The following is a 24,132-nucleotide window of genomic DNA, read 5'->3' as shown; positions in this document are numbered from 1 at the left end:
CATTAGCCTTCATTACGGCCGCTGTAGTTGTCATTAGTCGCCGGCTACGGGACCCTGCTTCCTACAGAGAGAATGGTCTATGCGGAAACACTGTTGGAATGGTGCAGCTGATGAGTGATTGGGAATGTTTATTGCATAACGGTAGACGTGTCAGTATCGCCTTTCAAATGTGTCTAGTAATGTCTAAGAGGAGACATATAAGCCTCAGACACTTCACCGTTATATCATATGTTCTCTCACTGAAATATTTCAGTTTTGATATATCCATGAATTAATAAATTAATGTTGCATGCATCATTGAAAGTACGACACACTGGGAGCAAGGTGAACACACTAGTGTATCTATGCCAAACACGTCAGGGATCATTTTGTAGTGAAGACTGACCACATAATTTCAAAGATCTGTATCTGTTTATATTCCGTTTATTTCCGATTTGTGCATAATGTATGAGATCTCGTTCCTGTAATGAAGTTCATGTACCTATCGGAAATAATACTGTGTTTAAATCACATTATTTCCTTGCTGAGTAGGCCTGAAGGAAACATCTAACACAACACGCTAACCGTGTGTCTATCCCACACCAAAACAATCACTTTCACACTCATTTCTTTTAACATTAGGTGTTTTAGCAGTTGTTTAAACATTTACAACTCTGTGAAATTGTCTTTTTGTGTAGATGAGTTTACTATCTTTGGGGCACCTCGCGCAGCCTTAATTATCTTACAGCAAGCGCAAAGTGACACCCTTTTGAAGTTCGCCGCCGCGCTAAAGATAAAAGAACAATGTTGTCACAGAGGAAACCACTCGGGCTTTGTTAAAACAAATGAATTATTCACCGTAAAGAAATTATAATACAATTCGATGATTGTACAACAGTGCGAAATTAAAAAAGTACATTGTCTGCACCGAGACGTGTGTGCATTTGAGGCAACATGTTATAAAAACACATAGGAAATAATGTCTCCTTTCAGGGGGCAGTGTCCCGAGGCGGGGGTCAGGCGAAAGATCAAACGGCACTCGACCCCAGCTGACTCCCCGCATAACGTTAATTTACCCCCCATTTCAATGCTTCATTAGGGGATACAACTTAGGGACTTCGTATACCACATGTTACCAGTTTGATTCTCTGTCAAAACATGTTTCTTCTACCGACAGAGTTCAGACGGCCACCGTATGGGGAAAGGGTGTACAGAATAAAGACCACATGTCTACCAATAACACTGTAGACTGGGCAACATGGGTCATATCCTGCTCTAACGTTGAAAGTGGTTAAATGTTTTCGTAAGAAGCATGTGATGCACGATTTTGTAATTATAACCCACTACTGTAGATTAATTATCAATCGATCATTCAAAACATTTATTACAGCACGTGACATACAAGGAAATCGTATATTCCAAATATTTCTTCTAATGATTGTCTCTAAAGGTTGCCACCGTGTACAAACACTGCCAAAAGGAGAATAGAAGTTGAGGTTTGTTTTTCCTTCTGGATAATGTAAAACAAACAACGTGTCAATTAATTTTAGCAACTGAAATAAGTTGTTTTTTCGACATTTTTGCAAACATGATTGCCTTATCATGACAAATCCTCATTTTATCTGAATATTCCCTCTCCAGCTGTGACAGTGATCGTCATTCAATTACCTTTACACAAACTCACGATAGCTTGATTAATAATCACACAAAACAAAGTGCTGAAACATCAAGCAATTATTTCTGACATCAAGTTTTCTTATGATCAAGTATCAAGGAAATTACAATGCTCATTACGCAAATAAAGTCGATGTATTCTGTAAATATAGATAAGATTATGTCGAAGGGAGCTATCTGAAACAATAATTCGTTGTATAACATGTTATTTAGTGCTTGTGTGAATGATTAATAAATAACACCGCGTTTAGTAGGTATTGTGCATTGAAATAAAAACGATGTAATTTTATCGCTATCTTTAAATGAAACTATCCATTTTGAGTGTTCATCTATGCTTGCAATTTTATACCTTATGCTTGTACGGGGGATTATATGAATGTGAATGAATGTGTCTCGTAGGCCATTATGGCCGGCCGCTTAGCTTTAACATTCTCGCCTTGTCATTTTATATGTACAGCGGGTGACACTATGATATAAATCTTCTTCTTCTTCTTCTTATGATAATGAGATAATAATACAACATGTCAAAAGATATTTTGTGTTTAGTATTAATTGCCGGGCAAAAGAGATTATACACTAAAAAAATACACTTTTTCCCCAAAAAATTATAAACGTTATGAAAACGTTACAGGGCTGAAAACAGTCACCGAAACTCTGCAAACAGAAGGTCCAAAACACAACTGTGATACCTGTATCAAATACATCACCCTCGAATAACCATTTCTTGTTTGATTTATGTTTAGTCAAACATTGGTGTATACTTGCTTTTACCTGGCAGTTAGTTAAATCCCGAACAGTTTTCATTTAATTTTGTATTGTTTCTCTAAAAGTGTAAAACTGTGATAAAATCTTGTTGTTTATGTCGAAAGAATCACACGTATACATACTCTGACATATATCCATGTAATGGTGTGGTATACAGTTTACTGATACAGACTGAAGTTGAATTCCGAGCAATATTATACACAAACAATGCTTGTTTCATTGTTGTTTTTCGCGGAATAAAGATCAGCTACACCTATAGAATACGGGGTCTTCTATTCATGAATGATACGGCACAATTCGTAACGTGATGAAGATGTCAGAATGTTTATAGCAGTAATAAATGACGTGATGTGTGCTCGGTGACCAGCACCAACACTGTGACCTTTTTATGACCGATGCTGATAACATGTGTCAAAACAATGATTCCTTGATTTATATTAAACTTCCCACTGCATTTACGACATGAACACAGATACGAACCAGGAATTATTATGTCCAAAATTATAATGAGATCATCTTGATGGAAACGTTATCAAATTTAGAGCATCTCACAATGGTCGCTGTGTTAGGCTGACCTCAAAGTGACCATGGTTTATGATGGGAGATTACGGTCTGAATTGACCATTAGTAATACAATACTAAGATATGAGTGGTAATAATATAAGACAGAGGAGCAAAGTCATTATCACTATACAGTATTCACTGCCAGGCAGTGGACACAAACGTGAAGCGAATATTATTATTTTTATAAAGTACATTATTTTCTGCATCTATCACTATATCACTGAGATATGACAACATAGGACAAAGGGGCTTATCACAAACAATATTTCCATAACTATACATCCGGGTACAAGAAAGTTTACACCCATAATTTTGTGACTAAAATGAAAACAAACAAAATTGTTATTCGATGGAGATATTTTGATACCGGTATCATAAATTGGTTGAGTCTAGGACCTTATACGTTTGCAGTGTTTCGGTGACTATTTTCAGCCCAGTAACGTTTGGCTAGCGTTTATATTTTATTGTCAAATCCAATTTTTCAAGTGTATACTTGCTTTTTGCCTGGCAGTTTATAGTGTATGTGCACTATTTATATATAACACTGCGTTTGGTAAGATAATGTGCATTATGAAACAAATCGGTGTCATTTTCACTCGCCTCTTGAAATTCCATAAAATTACTCATACGTTAATTATTACAGCTATACTATGAATGAGACCCATAATGTTAGTGATGTGCAATTTACTGAGAAGACTCAGCGTATGTACACACGATATGCTCTGGAGAGTGGGTTGGACAAACAGATGTAAATTTAAATATACTCATTTGCATTCCAAGGTATACATGAGGCACACGACCGTTACGTGGGTCGGCGTCGCGACATTAAAACAACTACTCGGATTTCATAAAAACTGAGACAAGAAAATGATTACTTGTCTCCGTGATATAGACGCGTATTACTCAAACTAATCGACAATTTACATAGATTTGAGCAAACCTGTCAAGTTAATCTGTGGTCAAGTAGTTTTAACTGTGGATTGTTACATCTTTCTTCCACATGGGGAGCTAATATAGAAGGTATTATTTCAGGGCCATGTATGACGTCATTTTTATTTATACATTATAACTTTATTGGTAGGTGAAATGCTCCCCTTTAAGATATTCATCATTCAGACATCGATCGTGATGCCAGAAGCTGCCAAATAGCTCTTTTGTCTATTTGTCAACTTTGAAGTAATTAAATATATTTTTAATGGCAAATTTACAATTTACACTTTTCAGAGAGCCCAAAATCCATACATAATACATGTTACGCAAGAAGAAAATAATTAAATGTTTATATTAGGAAGAAAAATAGATGTTTACTTCTTTATAATGAGAAACACAACGTTGTGTTCCTCATAATAAAGAAATTGGCATAATTATCTTGCTTATGTGTATCACTTCTAAAAGTCGTTCAAAGACTTATGTATATACTGTATGTTTGTATATTTGTATAATATCATACACCTTTTGTCTTGTGTATCCAGTAGACATGTGGAATTGCAATGTGTTACACCTTCTTCTTTTGTCCAAGCCTCTCTATATAATTCTCTTTTTTCTCTTATTCTTTCTTTCTATCGATTCTTCTTTCCGTGTATCCCTCCGCCTCGTTTATATTACACATGTGTGCGCGAACACTTATATATGTGTATATAGGAAGACGTATACTTATATACATTATCTGAACATCACACGCATTGAAGTACTTATATAGCAATCACTGATATTTATTTATATTCCCTTTCTCACAACGATAATCATCTCCCTAAGCTTACATGACCTCTACGGTGCTTTTGATGGACTCGTTTCCCCAGATACACTCTTCTTCAAACATGTACATTTCATAAGTACACAACACGTCATAGCATTTGTCAAAGAACAGTCAGATAGTCATTACGCAATTGTCCGTTTCTCAGGTCAGTGTTCGTGTTTTATTTCAACTTGACCCCAGTCCGTCTGTCCAACCCCTACGACCGAACATCTGCTGACCAGGATCGGCACTTAACTCCTCTGGGTAAATAAATGGGTGATTATGGCTTTGTATGAAGATAGATAAAATCAGAGAAGCGCTCTTTGAAGTAGCCGCCATGTAGATATGAAGGGCAGGTAATCTGCTTAGGGATACCTACAAAGGCTTTAGACACCAGATTTCCGCCGTGTTTTGTGCAGATAAAGGAATCTGCAAAAAGGTGATGCATTTTATTTCGTTCTTATCTTTACTTAGCAAGCATGCGATCATCTCTTTGTTTAGATCTTTTCGCCGATGGTCAAAGTTTCCATGTAGTAAAGTACTTAAGATTGAACGAGCGGCTAAACTATTGATCGTTGTGAAGAATGTTAAAGAAAAGATGGGATTAACAGTCAGTCAAACTTGACAAAATAGATGTAAATTGCTGATCAAAAGTTAATCTCCTCACTTCATGAATGTAATGGTGTTTAGAAAATACAGTTACTTGAGAAAATTCCACAATAAGATTTTCACCAAGCCGGTAAATGGCGCAACTGTAGCGAGTTCATGTACATTCAAGCTCACTTGAATATCTTACTATAGATATTACATTGATATTACTATTGTCTTATGTGAGTTCCTTCACGCGTAGGAAACCTTATGTTTTATGGCCTTTTTATTCATTTGTGTAAAACGTGACACTTAATAAAGTATAACTGCGTGAATTAAAAAAACCCACCTCCTTAAAATCATATGTATCTGCATTTTCCTTTAACTTTTGAAAGTATTTACATGATATCACATTTCGGAGAATTTTTTTCACGTCGAAAGTTACACGAGAAGATCAGGATATCAGATGGTCACTGGCTAATGTAAATCTGGTCATAGACATTTACTTGTGGTATGCTAGTAGCTTATTTTGTGTGAATAGCCTCCCCTTTTTGACATGATGTTCTCAAGGATATATAAATATATTGGTTCGTTTTTATTTTTATAACAAATATCATACAGGACATCTAAAGGGCCCTTATATACCGCTAATATACTTATTATTAATAATTTGCTCCTCACACATTTATTTACATACACAAAATACGTCGTCATAGAAATGTGTAAGCGGATTATCACGAGTGAGTTTTGCACCGTGTTTGTGATATTGTGAAACTTGGTATAAGGTAAAAACTTTGTATGTTTTAGATTTTCTTTGGTGAAAAACGTCCATTTGCCATACATTAGTGATCCTACTCACATTCGTGATTAAATACATTCACGACAATAATCATGGGAAACGACAACACACATCCAGTAAACAGAGAAACTGTCAAAAATGTTAGGCCTACTCAAGAATGTCTGAACATTTCAGTCTGGAAAAGACGGCTACGTTAGATACTGATTAGGAGCAGTGGGGGTTATGTAGACATATACAGACAACTTTTATTTGGTACCATTAACACGTGATGTTGTCAAATCTATTGCGCGACATAATTATGTATAATATATAACCAACAAACGAATGACAATATTGTTGAGATTAAATATTCACTTTAGTGCACTTCCGATTCCTTTGGTTAATGGTTCTCTTGATAAGAAAACGATATTTTAGACACAAGCATAACTCCAGAAATATGCCTTGCTTATAATTTTTGCACATTTGGGGATCTTGTGTGTGAAAAATGATTCAGCTCAGTCAAGTGTCACTGTGTCGAGCTTGATAACAGTGTTACAATGTACACCGAAGTGTCACTGTGTTGAGCTTGATAACAGTGTTACAATGTACACCGAAGTGTAACTGTGTCGAGCTTGATAACAGTGTTACAATGTACACCGAAGTGTCACTACAAAAACAATAATGGAGATGATCATCCATACCATCTTGTCATAAGTTTCACATCCAGCTTCTAAATGCCACTCAAAGATCTTACTTTCAGAAAGCTCTATACATCGATGTGAAGCGGTGTTGCTCAATAACCTTTGCTTAATGGTACCAAGTAGTTTACACCCATCAGCTGCCTATAGTTTTTCAGGGTTAGAATTGGACTATAGCAACTTATGCTGCTCTTATTAGAATATTATTTTGGTAAAACAGAGTTGAAAGATCGTAAATTTCGTGGTTTATGCTGACAGCCTGAAATATTTATATACGACAGATGTATTTTTCCAGGATTTAATTTCCCATAATTAAGGATGCATATAACACATGTATTATACACAGGGGCAGTCGGGTAGCCTAGTGGTTAAAGCGTTCGCTCGTCACGCCGAAGACCCGGGTTCGAATCCCGACATGGGTACAATGTGTGAAGCCCATTTCTGGTGTCCCCCGCCGTGATATTGCTGGAATATTGCTAAAAGCGGCGTAAAACCGTACTCACTCACTCACTCACTGTATTATACACGAATGAATAAGTCTTGTGTACATTGATCAATCGGAAGGGGTTCTAATTGGGATTGTTCACTAGCCAATATATTAGCAAATATTGCCGTGGGCGCTTATTACGTGGAATACAGTATATCACTAATCCTTGTGTTATGTATAATTTGTCACGCTTTTTGGGGCTTGCCATAATCAAAATGAGATCTGAGATTTTGTTTATTTAGACAAGTTTATGCATCAATCATGTCTATTGTTTCAACTGTGATAAATGTATGGGACCAGTGTGCAACCTGTTTTTTCCTGGTGCAACTGGGTTTTATGTCAACATGCACATGGTGCAAGTTAAATCAATTCCTTAAATCAAGCCCTGCTTTAGTGAAAGAAAGTTTGTCTAAAACTTTGATTCTTTCATGATTCACATTATATATAAATAAGACATTATTACGTTTGTGATATATGCATCGTAAATATCTTATGAATGTTAGGAATAACAAATTTGTCAAAGGCTTGCATGGTACAATATTCTTTATTCCTAAATATGATGGGGCACAGTTTGCCCAGTCGTCTAAGGTGCCACAATTCGCTTTGCAGAGTTGTGTCCCTTGGGCACGCCAGAAACCTATGATTGTAGGTTCGATTCCCGTTTTGCCCTGATTATGTTTCTAGGTTTTTCAGCACCATACCCGTGCTCATGGATTTCACTGAAGTGGTAAACATCTGAGACCTGCATCACTTTGGACTTTCTTCCTACATTAAGCTGGCAAGCCACGATATAACAGTAATACTGTTAAAAGCGGCATTAAAACCAACATACTCACTCACTAAACATGACATTTATGAACTGAAACACACTTGGCTTGGTGGTTCTAAATGGTCATCAGAAGTTGCATATAGTTTGTTAAAAAAATATTTTGCTATGATTAGAGTATCTTCCCTTAAGCTGAAAATTGAAACTGGAAGGTACACAAATATCGATAGAGATTCAAGATATTGTGAATTTTGTCAGATTTCTAACATTGAAGATGAATACCATTTTTTAAAATATGTCCAAAATGTAAAAAAATAAATATATTGCTAAATATTAGTACTGGAAAAATCCTTGTTATTTTAAATTGTACCAGTTACCTAGCTGTAACAGTAAAACAGTGATTATGTACATCGCAACATATATAAAAACATGTTTATCATAAGAAGTATGTTTTATTGATCTCCTCTCCACCATTTATATATGTTTTTAAGTTTGATAAGTGTAAGAGGAGGGGCTTGTAGCCCAAATCTCTACAAATACACTTCTGTTGTGTTGAAGCAGAAACTAAGCACTAGGAACTGGATAAAGACTTAGATGCTAACAGTTGTGTGCGAGGTGTCCCAGGTGATTGCCTCGTCACAGACCGACACAGTCTGTGGTGCTAATAGATTTACAACAATGTAGTCATGCTTCATTGACCAAATACAACAGGCTTACACTGCCATTCAGGGACGTCTTCTTTTAGCACCAAGATGCAATGACAGCTATGGTTTGTTTTACCTGTAGTTAACGAGTTTTCGTTAATGAAGTAACAAGCTTTTTCAGACGAAAGATAAATATTTATCTTTATTTACATGCCTCAAAGGCAGTCAATTTGTGGCACAATTGCTGTTATCTTTGTGTTTCTGTGCTGTATTGAAAGAGAAGAAATATTTATCGGTACCTATTGATGGGAGGCTTGATTGGATAACTTGAGTCAAGATTGACATGTGTCCTTTTATATAGAGACATAAGTGACATATCCCGTTTGTAGAAATATTTACCAGGGACCATCTGTGAAAGACTCGTTCACTTTGTTTTTCCACATTTAATGAGGTGTTAAATTTGTTTCTGTTGAATGAAATTAAAATACAAAGATCATGAATGAAATGGGTGCAGGTATAGTTTATTTAGATCACAAGACGTTTCAGTTAGTTAACTGTAACAATACCCCAAGACTAATCATTCATGTTGCCCTGTTTTTCAAAGTACATTGAAATTATATATTTTGGTAATTAAATTTTTTATTATGCATAAAAATAATGGTTACAGAAGGGGATAGATACCCTACCAAGTAGTAAGGGATCCCAGGAGTGACAGAATCCCTACTTTTTGCACATAAATGAATATGGATATACACGATAATAATAAAAAGCTAGAAACTTCATAAGAATTTGCATTTTCTTTTTACAAACTTTAATTCAGAAGCAGAACATATTTGACAACAGTTTAGACAAAAATGTCACACAAAACCCATTATGTACATTGAAATTATGTTTTATGTGCATGGAAAAAGCCATGATAATATAAAAGTAATTAAAAAGGGATTATATAGTTTAAAAACATGAAAAACAAAATATTTATCATTTGTACCTTATTACAAATAAGTTCTATGTTAATTATGCCTTTTGGGCTCAAGTGATCCGACTGAAAATAATGACTTGTTGGTGTAGGGAGACACCTCACACAGATTGAAGCAACTGTTCATCAATGCTTTTGTTTCTAAGGAAGCAGTAGACTGATTTGAGAAGAGTAAACATGGTAAAGATATTGATGCAAGGGATGTAGAACCGTACAGTTCCATGTCAATATTGATGCAGAGATGTTGAACACTGAAGGTCTGTCAAATCATGACTCTGACTGAAACATAGAAGAATAATATTACTTGACTACAGGGTAAATGGGGATGTTTTCTGTTTACTCATCAGACAATAATACACTACTCACTGTAGAAGGTAAATGATGTTACAACTGCTAGGGTTAAGACATTGAACACACATGTAATTGTAAATCACTTAAGGCTATTTAGATATACTTTTTATTTATGACATGTTTTTGTTTATGTAAAAACTTGACAAATGTGGTTAAAATACTAATTGTACCTAATAAAACAATTTGCATATTATTGCAATTTATTATAATTGTACAAACAAAATTAGCATGTTTGATTATAGCTGATAGGTATTTTATTAGGCTGAGCACATGGATAAGTTGCTATCTCACACCAGTCAGTGTTGATTGCATCATAATTCTTTGTTTTATCCAGAAGGTAGACAATGTCTTGTGTCGTCACCTGCTATCAATTCACACCTTGCCCAGGTGACAATTTTATACCTGTAATTAGCATGAAGACCATAAGATAGACACTGGCATAATCAGGTGTAAGGTAATTAAGTTAGCAGCACTCCGCCAAGGTAAACATGTCAAAATAGCTTCTTAATTGCAATGGTGGAGAAATCAAGTAGCATTCTCTACAACTGATGAAGGGCTGTTTTGTGTCCTCAGCCACACCTGTTAAGAAATAAACTAAATCCTCTAAGCTTTTGTTTTACCTGATGCAGTCACTCATTAAGGGGCAAGGTGGCCCACTTGATCTGGTAGGAAGGGATTAAAGGGGGATAATCTGTTCCAAGGGATTTAAGGAGGTGTAGGATTTTGGCACCTCTGTTTTAAGCTCATTCGAATTTTCTTGACACTTTTATAGGTTCAAATGTAAGGCAAGATGTAGATTTTGTTTTTAAATTTAACAAAATGATTTTTAAATGTTAATTTAGTGACTTTGTTATGTTTTATGAAAATTTATGTAATTGTTGTAAAAAACTACTTGTTTAAACAATCATAAGCTAAAAGGAATGATATTTTATTAAAAAAATTAAGAAATCTAACACTTTACAGAACTCGACACTATCAAAATGTGAAAATTTATGAATGGAGTCATATTATGAAATAAATAACATCAAATATATAAAATTTGCATCAGTAAGCTTGATATATGCATAGCTATAAAAGACACAATTCACATTGATGGATGACGAGTAAACTAAGTGGGGACACTGTGAAACGGCCCATCAATTAAAGCCATACCTTTGAACACTTTGTATTTCCTTACACTAAATTAAGTCTTCTCCATACCGACATTCCGCGTCAATCAGTTGATGACACTAATGGTTTTTAAATCAGATTTCTTTCTGTTATCAATACTGATGACACATCAAAGATGGCTTCAGTCTTCCTCTAAATCAGCCCATTGTCAACAACCTATTTCTGTTACATAACCATAACCAGTTTGACACAGACTTGGGATCATATCGGCTCCCGATCTTTCAATATTAGCTAGCTAAACTTGTTTCAGGGCCTTTTTGACTGCTAAAAGATTCATAGATGACTGTTGATGGGTTAAGTGTCACTGCAGAAGCCATTCAGGATTGGATGAGTTTTGATAGATTGTATTGCTCCCAGCAATGATGATGCAATGGCTGATGATGGTATCTGGCCGAGCCCATGTGACGTCAAAAGGGCAGCTGAGTTTACCACTGTAGGCCAGGGGAGGTAATTAATCTCTAATAGATCTACATATTACCCCTAGCATGTTCCCACACTGGGGATTAAGGTCATGTTTAGATAGATGAAGTTGATAGAGAAGGTCGTTGATTAGAGTTATCCCCCCTTGGATCCCCTGGGAAGCTGATCAGGTGCTACTTGATGGCAGTTTTAGCCAACTGGAATTTGTACATTAGAGATTTCTAATAATGGTTAATTATCTTTGAAGGTCTTTTGGACAGATTTTCCTGACTGCGATATTTGTTGTTGTTTTTGTTGAATTGTAAATTGATTTTGTTTCCGTGATAGGATTTTTGTTCCAATTTGTTACAGACGATTCTCGTATGTGTAATAGATTGAATTTTTCATATTTTGTGTATTGTAGTTGAAATGTGGTAAAGCTGTTATATTGTGCTTCCATTTCTAAAGAAGTATAAGCATTCCGTAACTGAAGGAGGTGTATATGATCAGTGTGGGCCGCAGTGTGTCACAAAGGGAAATGTCTCATAACCGTTCCTCTACAATACACCGGCACCATGATCATGTGTCTGAAGGAAATGTATGTGAAGCTGCAAGGTTCGATTCTTGTGCTTAGTACCACTGTACCTTGGGTTGATATAGCCATGGTACAATGGGTGGTACAATGGAAGGTACGAGGGGAGGTATGAGGGGTGGTACAAGGAGTGGTACGAGGGGTGGAACAAGGGGAGGTACAAGGGGTGGTACAAGAGGTGGGACAAGGGGTGACTCAAGGGGAGGTACGAGGGGAGGTACGAGGGGTGGTACAAGGGGAGGTACAAGAGGTGGGACAAGGGGTGACACAAGGGGAGGTACGAGGGGTGGTACAAGGAGTGGTACGAGGGGAGGTACAAGAGGTGGGACAAGGGGTGACACAAGGGGAGGTACGAGGGGTGGTACAAGGAGTGGTACGAGGGGCGGTACAAGAGGTGGGACAAGGGGAGGTACGAGGGGTGGTACAAGGAGCGGTACAAGGGGAGGTACAAGAGGTGGGACAAGGGGTGACACAAGGAGTGGTACGAGGGGTGGTACAAGGGGAGGTATGAGGGGTGGTACGAGGGGTGGTACAAGGGAAGGTACAAGGGGTGGTACAAGGGGTGGTACAAGGGTAGGTACAGGGGTGGGGCAAGGGAAGGTACAAGGGGAGGTACAAGGGGAGGTACAAGGGGAGGTACAAGAGGTGGGACAAGGGGTGACACAAGGGGAGGTACGAGGGGTGGTACGAGGGGAGGTACAAGGGGAGGTACAAGGAGTGGTACGAGGGGAGGTACGAGGGGCGGTACAAGGGGAGGTACAAGGAGTGTTATGAGGGGAGGTACAAGGGGTGGTACAAGGGGAGGTACAAGGGGAGGTACGAGGAGTGGTACGAGGGGTGGTACAAGGGGAGGTACAAGGAGTGGTACGAGGGGAGGTACAAGGAGTGGTACGAGGGGAGGTACAAGGGGAGGTACGAGGAGTGGTACGAGGGGAGGTACAAGGGGTGGTACAAGGGGAGGTACGAGGGGTGGTACGAGGGGTGGTACAAGGGAAGGTACAAGGGGAGGTACGAGGGGTGGTACAAGGGGTGGTACAAGGGAAGGTACAAGGGGGGGTACAAGGGAGGGTACAAGGGGTGGTACAAGGGGAGGTACAAGGGGTGGTACGAGGGGAGGTACAAGGGAAGGTACGAGGGGAGGTACGAGGGGTGGTACAAGGGAAAGTACAAGGGGTGGTACAAGGGGAGGTACGAGGGGAGGTACGAGGGGTGGTACAAGGGGTGGTACAAGGAGTGGTACGAAGAGTGGTACGAGGGGAGGTATGAGGGGTGGTACGAGGAGTGGTACGAGGGGTGGTACGAGGGGTGATACAAGGGGAGGTACAAGGGGAGGTACAAGGGGTGGTACAAGGGGAGGTACAATGGGTGGTACAAGGGGAGGTACAAGGGGTGGTACAAGGGAAGGGACAAGGAGTGGTACGAGGGGAGGTACAAAGGGTGGTACAAGGGGTGGTACAAGGGGTATGAGGGGTCAAATAATTGGGTGTATTTCCCTCCTGTAGTGGCCCTTAGCATGCTGGGGTCTGGCCGCGTCCCGAGAGGTGAAGTTCTTTACACTGAGTGCCTGGCTCTTGGATGGATTCCTGAAACTCTATTAAACAGTTACTTATGAGGGATGCATTCTTCTTCAGGCATTATACAGTCTTCTCCCTACAAGCGGCTCTTTTCATAACTGTCTCATATGACTGTGTATGTAGTTGCATCCCTTGGGCACACCAGAAACCTTTCATTGTGGGTTCGAGTTTCTAAGTTTGTCAGCACCATACCTGTGCTCGTGGGATTCACGAAAGTGGTAACCGTCCGCGACCTGCATCACTTTGGGCTTTCCTCCCACATTAAGTTGACACGCTGTAATATGACTGGAATACTGTTAAAAGCAGTGTTAACCCAACTCACTCACTCACTGTAAATGTAATACTCACACATGCCAGCTTTATCCTTTGTTTGAACTAGTTGTAGGAAATACATTAGGACACAAACTAGGGGGATTCTTGGTAGTAACATTCCTCTCAGCAAGCAATGCTTATCATAAGAAGCAACTAAATGGATTGGGTGGTTGAGTGCATGTTATCTATTCCAAATGTGTGAATCGATGCGCATGTTGCTAATCACTGGGTTATCTGGTCCAAACTTCATTACAGACCACCGTCATGTAGCTGGAATGTTGCTGTGTGCTGCATTTAACAGAATATAAAGAAAGAAACAAACAAACAGAAGCAGTTGGCCTTGACATCAGGGATTTCATTTTCAGAAATGTGCCTGAACAGATTTGAAAATTAACTAGCTTAGGATATTTTTAATAGAATTGTTGAACCCCGCTTTTGGATAGAACTAGTGAATTATGTATATCCTATTTCCTATAATAATTTCGCTCATTAAGACAAGTGTTAAAGATATGCTGTGTAGTCCAGTATTAACATGAAATAACTTGTTTGTAGACCACACTCCCTGATGATTACAAGATAACACTAGCAGTGTGTAGCTGCCGCGACACTGACATGGCAGGGGGCACAACCCAGGTGATAGACGCAGAGCTGGCCCAGGTCAGACAGAGGCTGGTGGGCATCGAGGGAGTCAAACTCGAGGCTGCTGTCCGGGAACTGGTCAGGGTGGCTGTTTTGTAAGTATTGGAGGACGACAATCTGTATTGTAAGTAAAGGGGGATGAGTCTGGGGTGTCCTTATAAGAGGATGAAATGTGTGAAGGCTGAGAGATGGTCAAAGTTTTCAACTTTTAGGTATGTGAAGACCTTTGAGAAGTGTGTTCAGAATGACTAATGCAATCTATCAAGTTTTTCATTCTCAAAGATTTTGACATCATTCTGACTGGACACTGAATGTAGGACACTGTATGTGCTGTGTTGCAGTGTGACGGAGCAGAAACAAGTGACCATTCATCTGATGTTCCCGGAGAACTACCCACACCAGCCCATCGTGGTGGAGCTCAAGAGCAAGAGTCTGTCCTTCAAGCTGCTGGACGGCCTGTGTAAGATGTGTGACGAGGAGGCTCGCAAACATGTGGGCCAGAGACAGGTAGGGGAGCAGTGACCTGTCACAGGGGAGGAGAGGGGTGGTGGTGTGTAAGATGTGTGACGAGGAGGCTCGCAAACATGTGGGCCAGAGACAGGTAGTGTAGCAGTGCCCTGTCACAGGGGAGGAGAGGGGTGGTGGTGTGTAAGATGTGTGATGAGGAGGCTCGCAAACATGTGGGCCAGAGACAGGTAGGGGAGCAGTGACCTGTCACAGGGGAGGAGAGGGGTGGTGGTGTGTAAGATGTGTGACGAGGAGGCTCGCAAACATGTGGGCCAGAGACAGGTAGGGGAGCAGTGACCTGTCACACGGGAGGAGAGGGGTGGTGGTGTGTAAGATGTGTGACGAGGAGGATCGCAAACATGTGGGCCAGAGACAGGTAGGGGAGCAGTGACCTGTCACTGGGGAGGAGAGGGGTGGTGGTGTGTAAGATGTGTGACGAGGAGGATCGCAAACATGTGGGCCAGAGACAGGTAGGGGAGCAGTGCCCTGTCACAGGGGAGGAGAGGGGTGGTGGTGTGTAAGATGTGTGATGAGGAGGATCGCAAACATGTGGGCCAGAGACAGGTAGGGGAGCAGTGACCTGTCACAGGGGAGCAGAGGGGTGGTGGTGTGTAAGATGTGTGACAAGGAGGCTCGCAAACATGTGGGCCAGAGACAGGTAGTGTAGCAGTGACCTGTCACAGGGGAGGAGAGGGGTGGTGGTGTGTAAGATGTGTGACGAGGAGGATCGCAAACATGTGGGCCAGAGACAGGTAGATGAGCAGTGACCTGTCACAGGGGAGGAGAGGGGTGGTGGTGTGTAAGATGTGTGACGAGGAGGATCGCAAACATGTGGGCCAGAGACAGGTAGGGGAGCAGTGACCTGTCACAGGGGAGCAGAGGGATGGGGGTGTGAGGGTCTGTGTCTGTGAGTGTGTGAATGGGTGTGTCTCCGTGTGCGAGTGTGTGTGCGTGTGCATGTGTCTGTGGGTGTATGTATGACAGGGGTTGTCTGTGTGGGTATGTGGGAGTGTGTTGGTGGGTGTTGGGTGTTTCTGGATGTGGGTGGGCGAGAGTTGCTCATGGCACTGGTGACATTACATTACCAAAATATAAAGGTCTAACTTTTGTTTGGTTCCTGATCAGTGTTACATATAAGTGGAAAATTATGGTTGTCAAGTTTTCAGCTAATCTAGACCCCCCAGGAGTTGTCTCCGAACTAATATCACAGAAAATATCCCATGATGTTTGAAACGCTTGTGCAACAGAATCAGGCAGTCCTATGAACTGTGTATGGTGATATAAATATATCTATAAAATTAAGAGACAATCTCTCTTTGAACAAGGGTGTTTAGATGTGAAGTCATGTGAAGTCATGTGAAGTCGTGTGTCTATTTGAACAGCCTATGTAACTGACCTGCAATCTCGGCCCTGTTTCAGGTGGTGTTGATGGTGATGTTTGTGAAAACGTTCCTGCAGGAAAACCCGCTGTGTGTGTGTAACGAGGAGATCTCATACATCAAACGCAATCTCGTGTCCGGCGATGATAAAGTTATTTTAAAACAAAAGACTTCACAAATTGTGATAAAAGTGAAGCAGGGGAGCTATTTCATGAATCTCCGAATAACCGTGCCGGATGACTACCCCTTTCACCAAGTCCAGTGAGTCAGTCAACTTTATCTTACCTTACTTACATCAGAGACCATATACCGAGGGACAAGCAGTAGATTATTATTAACGATCACTGCCGCGCCCATGAGTGTAATGATACATTGACACGCCCTGCTGCTTTTCTCCCGGCAGCGGTCGAGATGCACGACACATGCACAGATGCTCTTATCTGAGGACTTCTGTAGTCTTGTAAACAATCTTACACAGTGCTTGAATGCTGAGAGTTAATTCTGTTTGCTTCCCCTCCAGCCCACACGGTGACATTACACTGTCATTTTGAGTATTTAGCCAAGTGCAGTCAAAACCTACACCGTGTCGCTTCAGGCCAACAAACATATGATCCATAACAAACTTGGTCAATGAAATTGTGAAAATTGTGAAATATCACTAGCTGATTTGCGAAAATCTTGCATGTAAATCTTTGAATCTCTCGTGTGAGAGTGCCGCTTGGTCTCCAGCAGCAGTGATCAGTCTCCAACTTGCCCAGAGGCCTGTCCCTCGATATATGGTCTGCTTAGATTGAAATATTTGCTTCTGACTGGTTAGGGAGCAGGCAATTGTAGTCCATCTAGCCCACTCACAGGCGGAGGACAAATGTCATGGAGCCTGCTGAGAAATGCATTAGAACACATCTAAGGTAACTTGCTTTTATCCATATGTATCGTTCAGTTTCTGTAATGAACCAGTGTTTATCCGAATGCATGTAACTCTGTTCATTTCCCTCGTCCGCGAGTTTTTCTTACCCAGGGGACCCGTGAAGAGGTCTTCAGCATCCCATGCTTACCATAAAAGGCAACTATGCTTGTCATAAGAGGCGATTAACGGGTTTGGGTGGTCAGGCTCGCTGACTTGGTTTGATGCATGTCATCAATCCCAATTGTGTGGATCCATGCTCATGATGTCAATCACTAGATTGTCTGGTCCAGACTTGATTATTTACAGATCACCGTCATATAGCTGGAATATTGCTGAGTGCGGCGTTAATCAACAAACCAACCAACCAATCTAACCCAGTGAAGCTGTTGATATGCGATTGTTGCGTAATGTAGGCATGAATGTCGGTAAGGTAAATTTGTTGTCAACTGATCTCCCGTGGCATTTGGTGTGATGTAATGCCACAAAGCGAGATTGACCAATCAGAGAGCAGAGCTACTGACCTCATATGAGCCTGTACACTGTCAGGAAAAGTCCAAGCTGGTTGTTACTGACCGTAGATGAGACCATATGCCGGCCAATGTTTTTCTGCTGACCTAATATGACACTGTATACAGCAACTAAAGACACCACAATTACTGTTGTATGTAGGCTCACACACAAGGACCATCACACCATGTACCCCTCGAGATCACTTGACAACTTATAGTGTAGTAGGATGAATACTGTAACTCTCTTATAAAGGAACTGTTGGTCGTGGGCTGGAGGCGGAAATTGTCCCAGTTTTCACCCTTTGTCTGCTGGAACTATCCATGCTCATGGGTTTCACCAAAGTTGTCAGCATCTATCAGATCAGTCTCTCCTTCCAGAGTCACCAGCTGTGATATAACGGAAACTGTGCCCAGCTCACAAGTAGGGAGGAATGAATGCTTACTTTCTATTTTAAGATTGATAGTCATATTTCAGTTGATACCTTGTTTGAAATATAAAAAAAATATCTGGCGGCAATCAGGACCCACAGACTTTAGAAGCTGCAGGCCCTGACTGAACTCTTAGAGACTCATCTTAAAAACTACAGTTTATGGTGATAAATAAATCAACACATAAATTTACTGCAGGCCTTAACTATGGGCCCGACACAAGATCCAACTGCCACGGGCCTACAGTCAGACACCTATTTTGAACACTGAGTTCATGACCTATTAGTTTGGTCTAAAGCGTGTGAAACATTAGCACTACAAGCTAGAAAAGGTTCATTTCCTGTTCTTACCTCATTGAAGGAGTAACCAAATATTTCTCTTAAAGTAGCATCTACAAAATGTGACTGTAAAGCTTCCATATTGTTATATGGTTCGGAAATATGAGCTTACACTTGCAAATATTGAAAAGATTCAGAGATTTCTCTTTAAACAATATTTATTTGTTAGTAAGAAAGTATCTACCAATGCTGTAGTTGGTGAAGTTGGTAGTAGGGAAACAGAATTGTTTTTGTAACTTTAATAAATCATATTCTAAGAAATATTTTAGGGGGTTGGTTTACTGGCATTGCTGAAATAATCAAAATTGTTACATTGTTGATTATCTTGGCTGTTTATTTGTTGGTGTTCCAAGAATACTTCATGATCTAAAATGCCCCAATTTGTGTGTGCATTGCATGGCAAATGTTAATTTGATAATGTCATGTGTCTTGACAAATATAATGTTTGGTACACTGACTAGATACACCATAGTGTCAACAGTCCAAGGGAGATAACTATTACAGCCTCAAATAATCTTTTACATAGTGAAGGGCCATAAAATCTGACCTTGACATTCCAGTTAGCTGGTTGAGAAGAGGTATATAATAGTGCTTGACTAATGAAGGAAGTTTTGTTTCAGATGTGAGATTGAGGACTGCAACTTTCCAGCACTATTAAAGACATTTTTCCAGGCACAAGCCATTGAAGTTTCCCGACAGTGTGTCCAACCTCCGCTCAAGAGAAAACCCAAGTGAGTGAGACATTCTACCCTGAAAGAACAAACAATTGATTATAAGGAAAACAAGTGTTATCATGTATGTGTTGTTGCTGAAAAGTTGTGGAAAAAATAATTAAGTTATGAAACAGATCCTCAAGTACTGTATAGTCTAAGTGTAACTTTGACACTTTCTTATTTGCTCATTTTCACACAACCGATGCTTTGTTGTCAAGTTAATTATCCTCAAAAGGTAATTAAATAACTTGTATGAATTGAAATTTGTAGGCCTCTCTTACATAGTTGATGCCCTATTTAGACAGTGAATCCAGCAGTGGTTGCCATGGTGAGCTGCACTAATGTTTGTGTAACCTGTGGTCCCAGAGACCCTCCCTTCCAGCCCAAGCCATCACTTCGTCCTTTGTGTGAGTTCCTCATTCGAGACTGCTGCAAGCGCTACCCCAAGGAGGCCTGTCAGCTGTGCAGGGACAATGTCTTGTCCGAGGACCCTGAGGTGAGACAGTCTCTCTGTCCTGTCGGAATAGCCTCCCTCACTGGTCAGAATAGCCTCCCTCACTGGTCAGAATAGCCTCCCTCCCTGGTCAGAATAGCCTCCCTCACTGGTCAGAATAGCCTCCCTCACTGGTCAGAATAGCCTCCCTCACTGGTCAGAATAGCCTCCCTCCCTGGTCAGAATAGCCTCCCTCACTGCTCAGAATAGCCTCCCTCACTGGTCAGAATAGCCTACTCACTGGTCAGAATAGCCTACTCACTGGTCAGAATAGCCTACTCACTGGTCAGAATAGCCTACTCACTGGTCAGAATAGCCTCCCTCACTGGTCAGAGGTGATATGGCTGTAGTAATGCTACATGTAAGACAAGGGAATATGGCATGGCTGTATCACCAGTGCTTAACTTGTATAGACTCTCTCATCAGCCACACAACTGTGGCCAGAACTTGACAGTAGAGTCAGTAGGTTTTAGTGTTGTACGGGGACTACAAGGATCTCCGTGACTGTTTCTTTCAGGCCCCAACTCGAGAGCCGAAGAAGAGACTGGAGCGTGTGTACTGCGGCCACCTGTTTCACACCGGCTGTCTCAACACCTACATGAAGACTCCGCCTTTCATAGGTCAGTGTCCGACTGCACGAGATCAGTGACATATGTCACACTTGGACACCAGGCTTAAGTACCACACACCTGGGAGATATCTAGCTGGAGATATTACCTAACATGTTTCGAAACGAATAATACATGCCCTGAACGATTTGGAATTAAATGCTTTGTTAAGATTTAAATTATTATTTAGTATTTGAAATGTCGTGTCCCAGAATTGGTCAAAGGGAAGCAACTCTTCTATCAATAGCATCAAAAGTCCTGAAAGTGCTTGAGTGATTCCGTGTGAGGTCATATATTTTATGTGCTTCAAGAACAAATATTCAAGTCCTTACACCTTGGTAGCCCTCTTTTTTCCAACTGAAGACTGACGTCCTACTTTCACCAATGTTTGACAGGACTGACTGAGTTACAAGTCTATGTTAAACTATGTCCATCCTAATACCACATACCGAAACAGTTTCAGTTCCTCTGTTTTAGTCAAGACGTAGGTGAGAGAAATATTGGTTTACAAACCTAGGTTGTTATATTTAGTGTTAAGTTCTTCTATTTATTATACCAATAAGAAAAGTCACTTTTCTGACAAGTTAAAAAAATCAGTATGCTTCTCCCAAATAAATTACAACTCTTTTCGCAGTAGAAGCTGCAATGACATAGATTTGCTATGGATGGAGTAAAGTCCTATCACGGATACACGACAAAGTTTGTTTTCTGTTTTTGAAGGAGGCAAGAAGTGTCCAGGATGTGGTTGTCAGATCTTTCATGAGAAGTGGAAAGTTTCCCCGGAGCTGGCTGAGGCTCGCTGGGCTCACAAACAGGCACGGCAGCGGGAACTGGCTGAGGTGGTCGACTTCCTTGAGTGACACACAGACTACGCTGAGATCTACACTGGTCGACTTCCTTGAGTGACACACAGACTACGCTGAGATCTACACTGGTCGACTTCCTTGAGTGACACACAGACTACGCTGAGATCAACACTGGCACCCGGACATGGCTTAACACACTGGGACACAGCCAGGCATCAGTGAACACATACAGCATCAGTGAACACATACAGCATCAGTGAACACATACAGCATCAGTGAACACATACAGCAAAAGTGAACACATACAGCATCAGTGAACACACACAGCATCAGTGAACACATACAGCATCAGTGAACACATACAGCATCAGTGAACACATACAGCATCAGCGAACACACACAGCATCAGTGAACACACACAGCATCAGTGAACACAGCCAGCATCAGCGAACACACACAGCATCAGTGAACACATACAGCATCAGTGAACACATACAGCATCAGTGAACACATACAGCAAAAGTGAACACATACAGCATCAAGTGTTCACACACATACATCTGATTGACTACACATTCAACTGATGGGGCATTGGTCAGAATCTAGACAGTTTTCTTTGTGCCATAGATATTTCAGTTGTACTACTGGTTTATAGAAAAACTACACATTCTTGATACCGTGCATTTTTGAATTGTGTCAAGGTCACCATTGAGGTCTACAATACGTTGTCACCAGAGGTGATGTCTCGGTGTAGAGCTGTGGTAATAATGATGTTCTTGTATGAAGTGTGCAACCATGGCATACTGGTCCTGTAATATAATACAAATCTGTCTGTAGGAGAAGGAAGAATGGCGTCATAGAGAGTTGTGCTATGGCTGACAATGTGCTGGCTTGGAGATCGACTAGTGTGTCGACTTTGTGCTACATGATTTGTAATAAACCTGTGATGTTGTATATAAACAGATTAGTTTTGCATATTTGTAAACTCTCAAACGTTATTATTTTTGGTTGTTGTCTGTGGATTGGAATCTTATTTTAAAATTCATGCCATGTGATATTTTGGTCTGGAAGCCTTTTGTTAGTGCTCAGTGGCGACCTTTTAAGATGAAGAAACATGTCAACAGGTTGTTGCCAATGATAGGGTAAGATGCACATGTCTGTTGTCTGTGTAGTCACTCACAGGTTTGAGTCCCAGATTAGCCCTTATTCTTCTTTGTTTTTTTAGCGCCATAATGGTAAACATCGATGCCCTGCATCCCCTAAACTCCTTACAGCTGACATGATATTACTGAACTGCATGGAAATACACACCTGCATGACCGTCCAGGACAAGCTGTTTTTGTCTCCAAGTTTTACAACATGCACGTCTTATGATCTGGCTGAATTTCTTTTTTTTGGTTTACTTAATAAAATAAGGCTTTGAACTTATGTTTTAAAGGCATTTAGATAATGCCTCAAAATATGTAAGTGCAGAAAAGTTCCAAAAGCAGTGTAAGGACAGATCAGTGAGGAATCGTTTGGTTATTCTCACCTGCAGCTGCTCGTCTTTATTGTTCATTCAGGTGTGAAAGAAGTCACGACTAGCAACTTTTTAACCAGATTTGCAAATTATTGGACTAGAGTTTCTCTGAATCTTAAACACTGGTATAAGAATGTGTTGTATCAAGGCCTGCCTGTGTGTGGACACTGAATCTTAAACACTGGTATAAGATTGTGTTGTATCAAGGCCTGTCTGTGTGTGGACACTGAATCTTAAACACTGGTATAAGATTGTGTTGTATCAAGGCCTGCCTGTGTGTGGACACTGAACCTTAAACACTGGTATAAGATTGTGTTGTATCAAGGCCTGTCTGTGTGTGGACACTGAATCTTAAACACTGGTATAAGATTGTGTTGTATCAAGGCCTGCCTGTGTGTGGACACTGAATCTTAAACACTGGTATAAGATTGTGTTGTATCAAGGCCTGTCTGTGTGTGGACACTGAATCTTAAACACTGGTATAAGATTGTGTTGTATCAAGGCCTGCCTGTGTGTGGACACTGAACCTTAAACACTGGTATAAGATTGTGTTGTATCAAGGCCTGTCTGTGTGTGGACACTGAATCTTAAACACTGGTATAAGATTGTGTTGTATCAAGGCCTGCCTGTGTGTGGACACTGAATCTTAAACACTGGTATAAGATTGTGTTGTATCAAGGCCTGCCTGTGTGTGGACACTGAATCTTAAACACTGGTATAAGATTGTGTTGTATCAAGGCCTGTCTGTGTGTGGACACTGAATCTTAAACACTGGTATAAGATTGTGTTGTATCAAGCCTGCCTGTGTGTGGACACTGAATCTTAAACACTGGTATAAGATTGTGTTGTATCAAGGCCTGTCTGTGTGTGGACACTGAACCTTAAACACTGGTATAAGGATGTGTTGTATCAAGGCCTGCCTGTGTGTGGACACTGAATCTTAAACACTGGTATAAGATTGTGTTGTATCAAGGCCTGCCTGTGTGTGGACACTGAACCTTAAACACTGGTATAAGATTGTGTTGTATCAAGGCCTGTCTGTGTGTGGACACTGAATCTTAAACACTGGTATAAGATTGTGTTGTATCAAGGCCTGCCTGTGTGTGGACACTGAACCTTAAACACTGGTATAAGATTGTGTTGTATCAAGGCCTGTCTGTGTGTGGACACTGAATCTTAAACACTGGTATAAGATTGTGTTGTATCAAGCCTGCCTGTGTGTGGACACTGAAT

At 40.5% G+C, this 24,132-nt stretch overlaps 2 protein-coding genes across 3 annotated transcripts; both read left to right on the top strand.

Annotated features, from left to right (window-relative positions):
• Nucleotides 1–6,033: 6,033 nt before the first annotated feature.
• LOC124110812 lies at nt 6,034–22,378 on the top strand. 2 transcript variants are annotated; one of them, XM_048383977.1, is made up of 9 exons: nt 6,034–6,090; nt 14,605–14,786; nt 15,033–15,198; nt 16,618–16,838; nt 19,381–19,491; nt 19,840–19,969; nt 20,484–20,586; nt 21,295–21,416; nt 21,463–22,378. In XM_048383977.1, exons 2-9 carry the CDS (start codon nt 14,665–14,667, stop codon nt 21,478–21,480), a joined length of 993 nt encoding a protein of 330 aa, XP_048239934.1. In that variant the 5' UTR covers nt 6,034–6,090; nt 14,605–14,664; the 3' UTR covers nt 21,481–22,378. The 2 variants fall into 2 exon arrangements, with proteins under 2 accessions (XP_048239934.1, XP_046326203.1); XM_046470247.2 differs by having other exon boundaries at nt 21,295–22,378.
• Nucleotides 12,257–13,475, top strand: LOC125373248 (keratin, type I cytoskeletal 9-like). The gene is made up of 2 exons (XM_048384249.1): nt 12,257–12,739; nt 12,834–13,475. The coding sequence occupies exons 1-2, from the start codon at nt 12,257–12,259 to the stop codon at nt 13,473–13,475; spliced, it is 1,125 nt and encodes a 374-aa protein (XP_048240206.1).
• Nucleotides 22,379–24,132: the final 1,754 nt, after the last annotated feature.

Source organism: Haliotis rufescens, unplaced genomic scaffold, assembly GCF_023055435.1.
Source record: "Haliotis rufescens isolate VD_foot unplaced genomic scaffold, xgHalRufe1.0.p SCAF_5, whole genome shotgun sequence".
Lineage (NCBI taxonomy): Eukaryota > Metazoa > Mollusca > Gastropoda > Lepetellida > Haliotidae > Haliotis > Haliotis rufescens.
This window is presented reverse-complemented; position numbering and strand designations above follow the sequence as displayed.

Excerpts from the sequence above, each read along its gene's own strand:
- LOC124110812 (XM_048383977.1), top strand. The coding sequence starts at position 14,665 with ATGGCAGGGGGCACAACCCAGGTGATAGACGCAGAGCTGGCCCAGGTC. Across the intron at positions 14,787-15,032 it reads CTGGTCAGGGTGGCTGTTTT|TGTGACGGAGCAGAAACAAG; the intron begins GTAAGTATTGGA and ends GCTGTGTTGCAG. Across the intron at positions 19,970-20,483 it reads TCTTGTCCGAGGACCCTGAG|GCCCCAACTCGAGAGCCGAA; the intron begins GTGAGACAGTCT and ends TGTTTCTTTCAG.
- LOC125373248 (XM_048384249.1), top strand. The coding sequence starts at position 12,257 with ATGGAAGGTACGAGGGGAGGTATGAGGGGTGGTACAAGGAGTGGTACG. Across the intron at positions 12,740-12,833 it reads GTACAAGGGGTGGTACAAGG|GGGAGGTACGAGGGGTGGTA; the intron begins GTAGGTACAGGG and ends GGGTGACACAAG.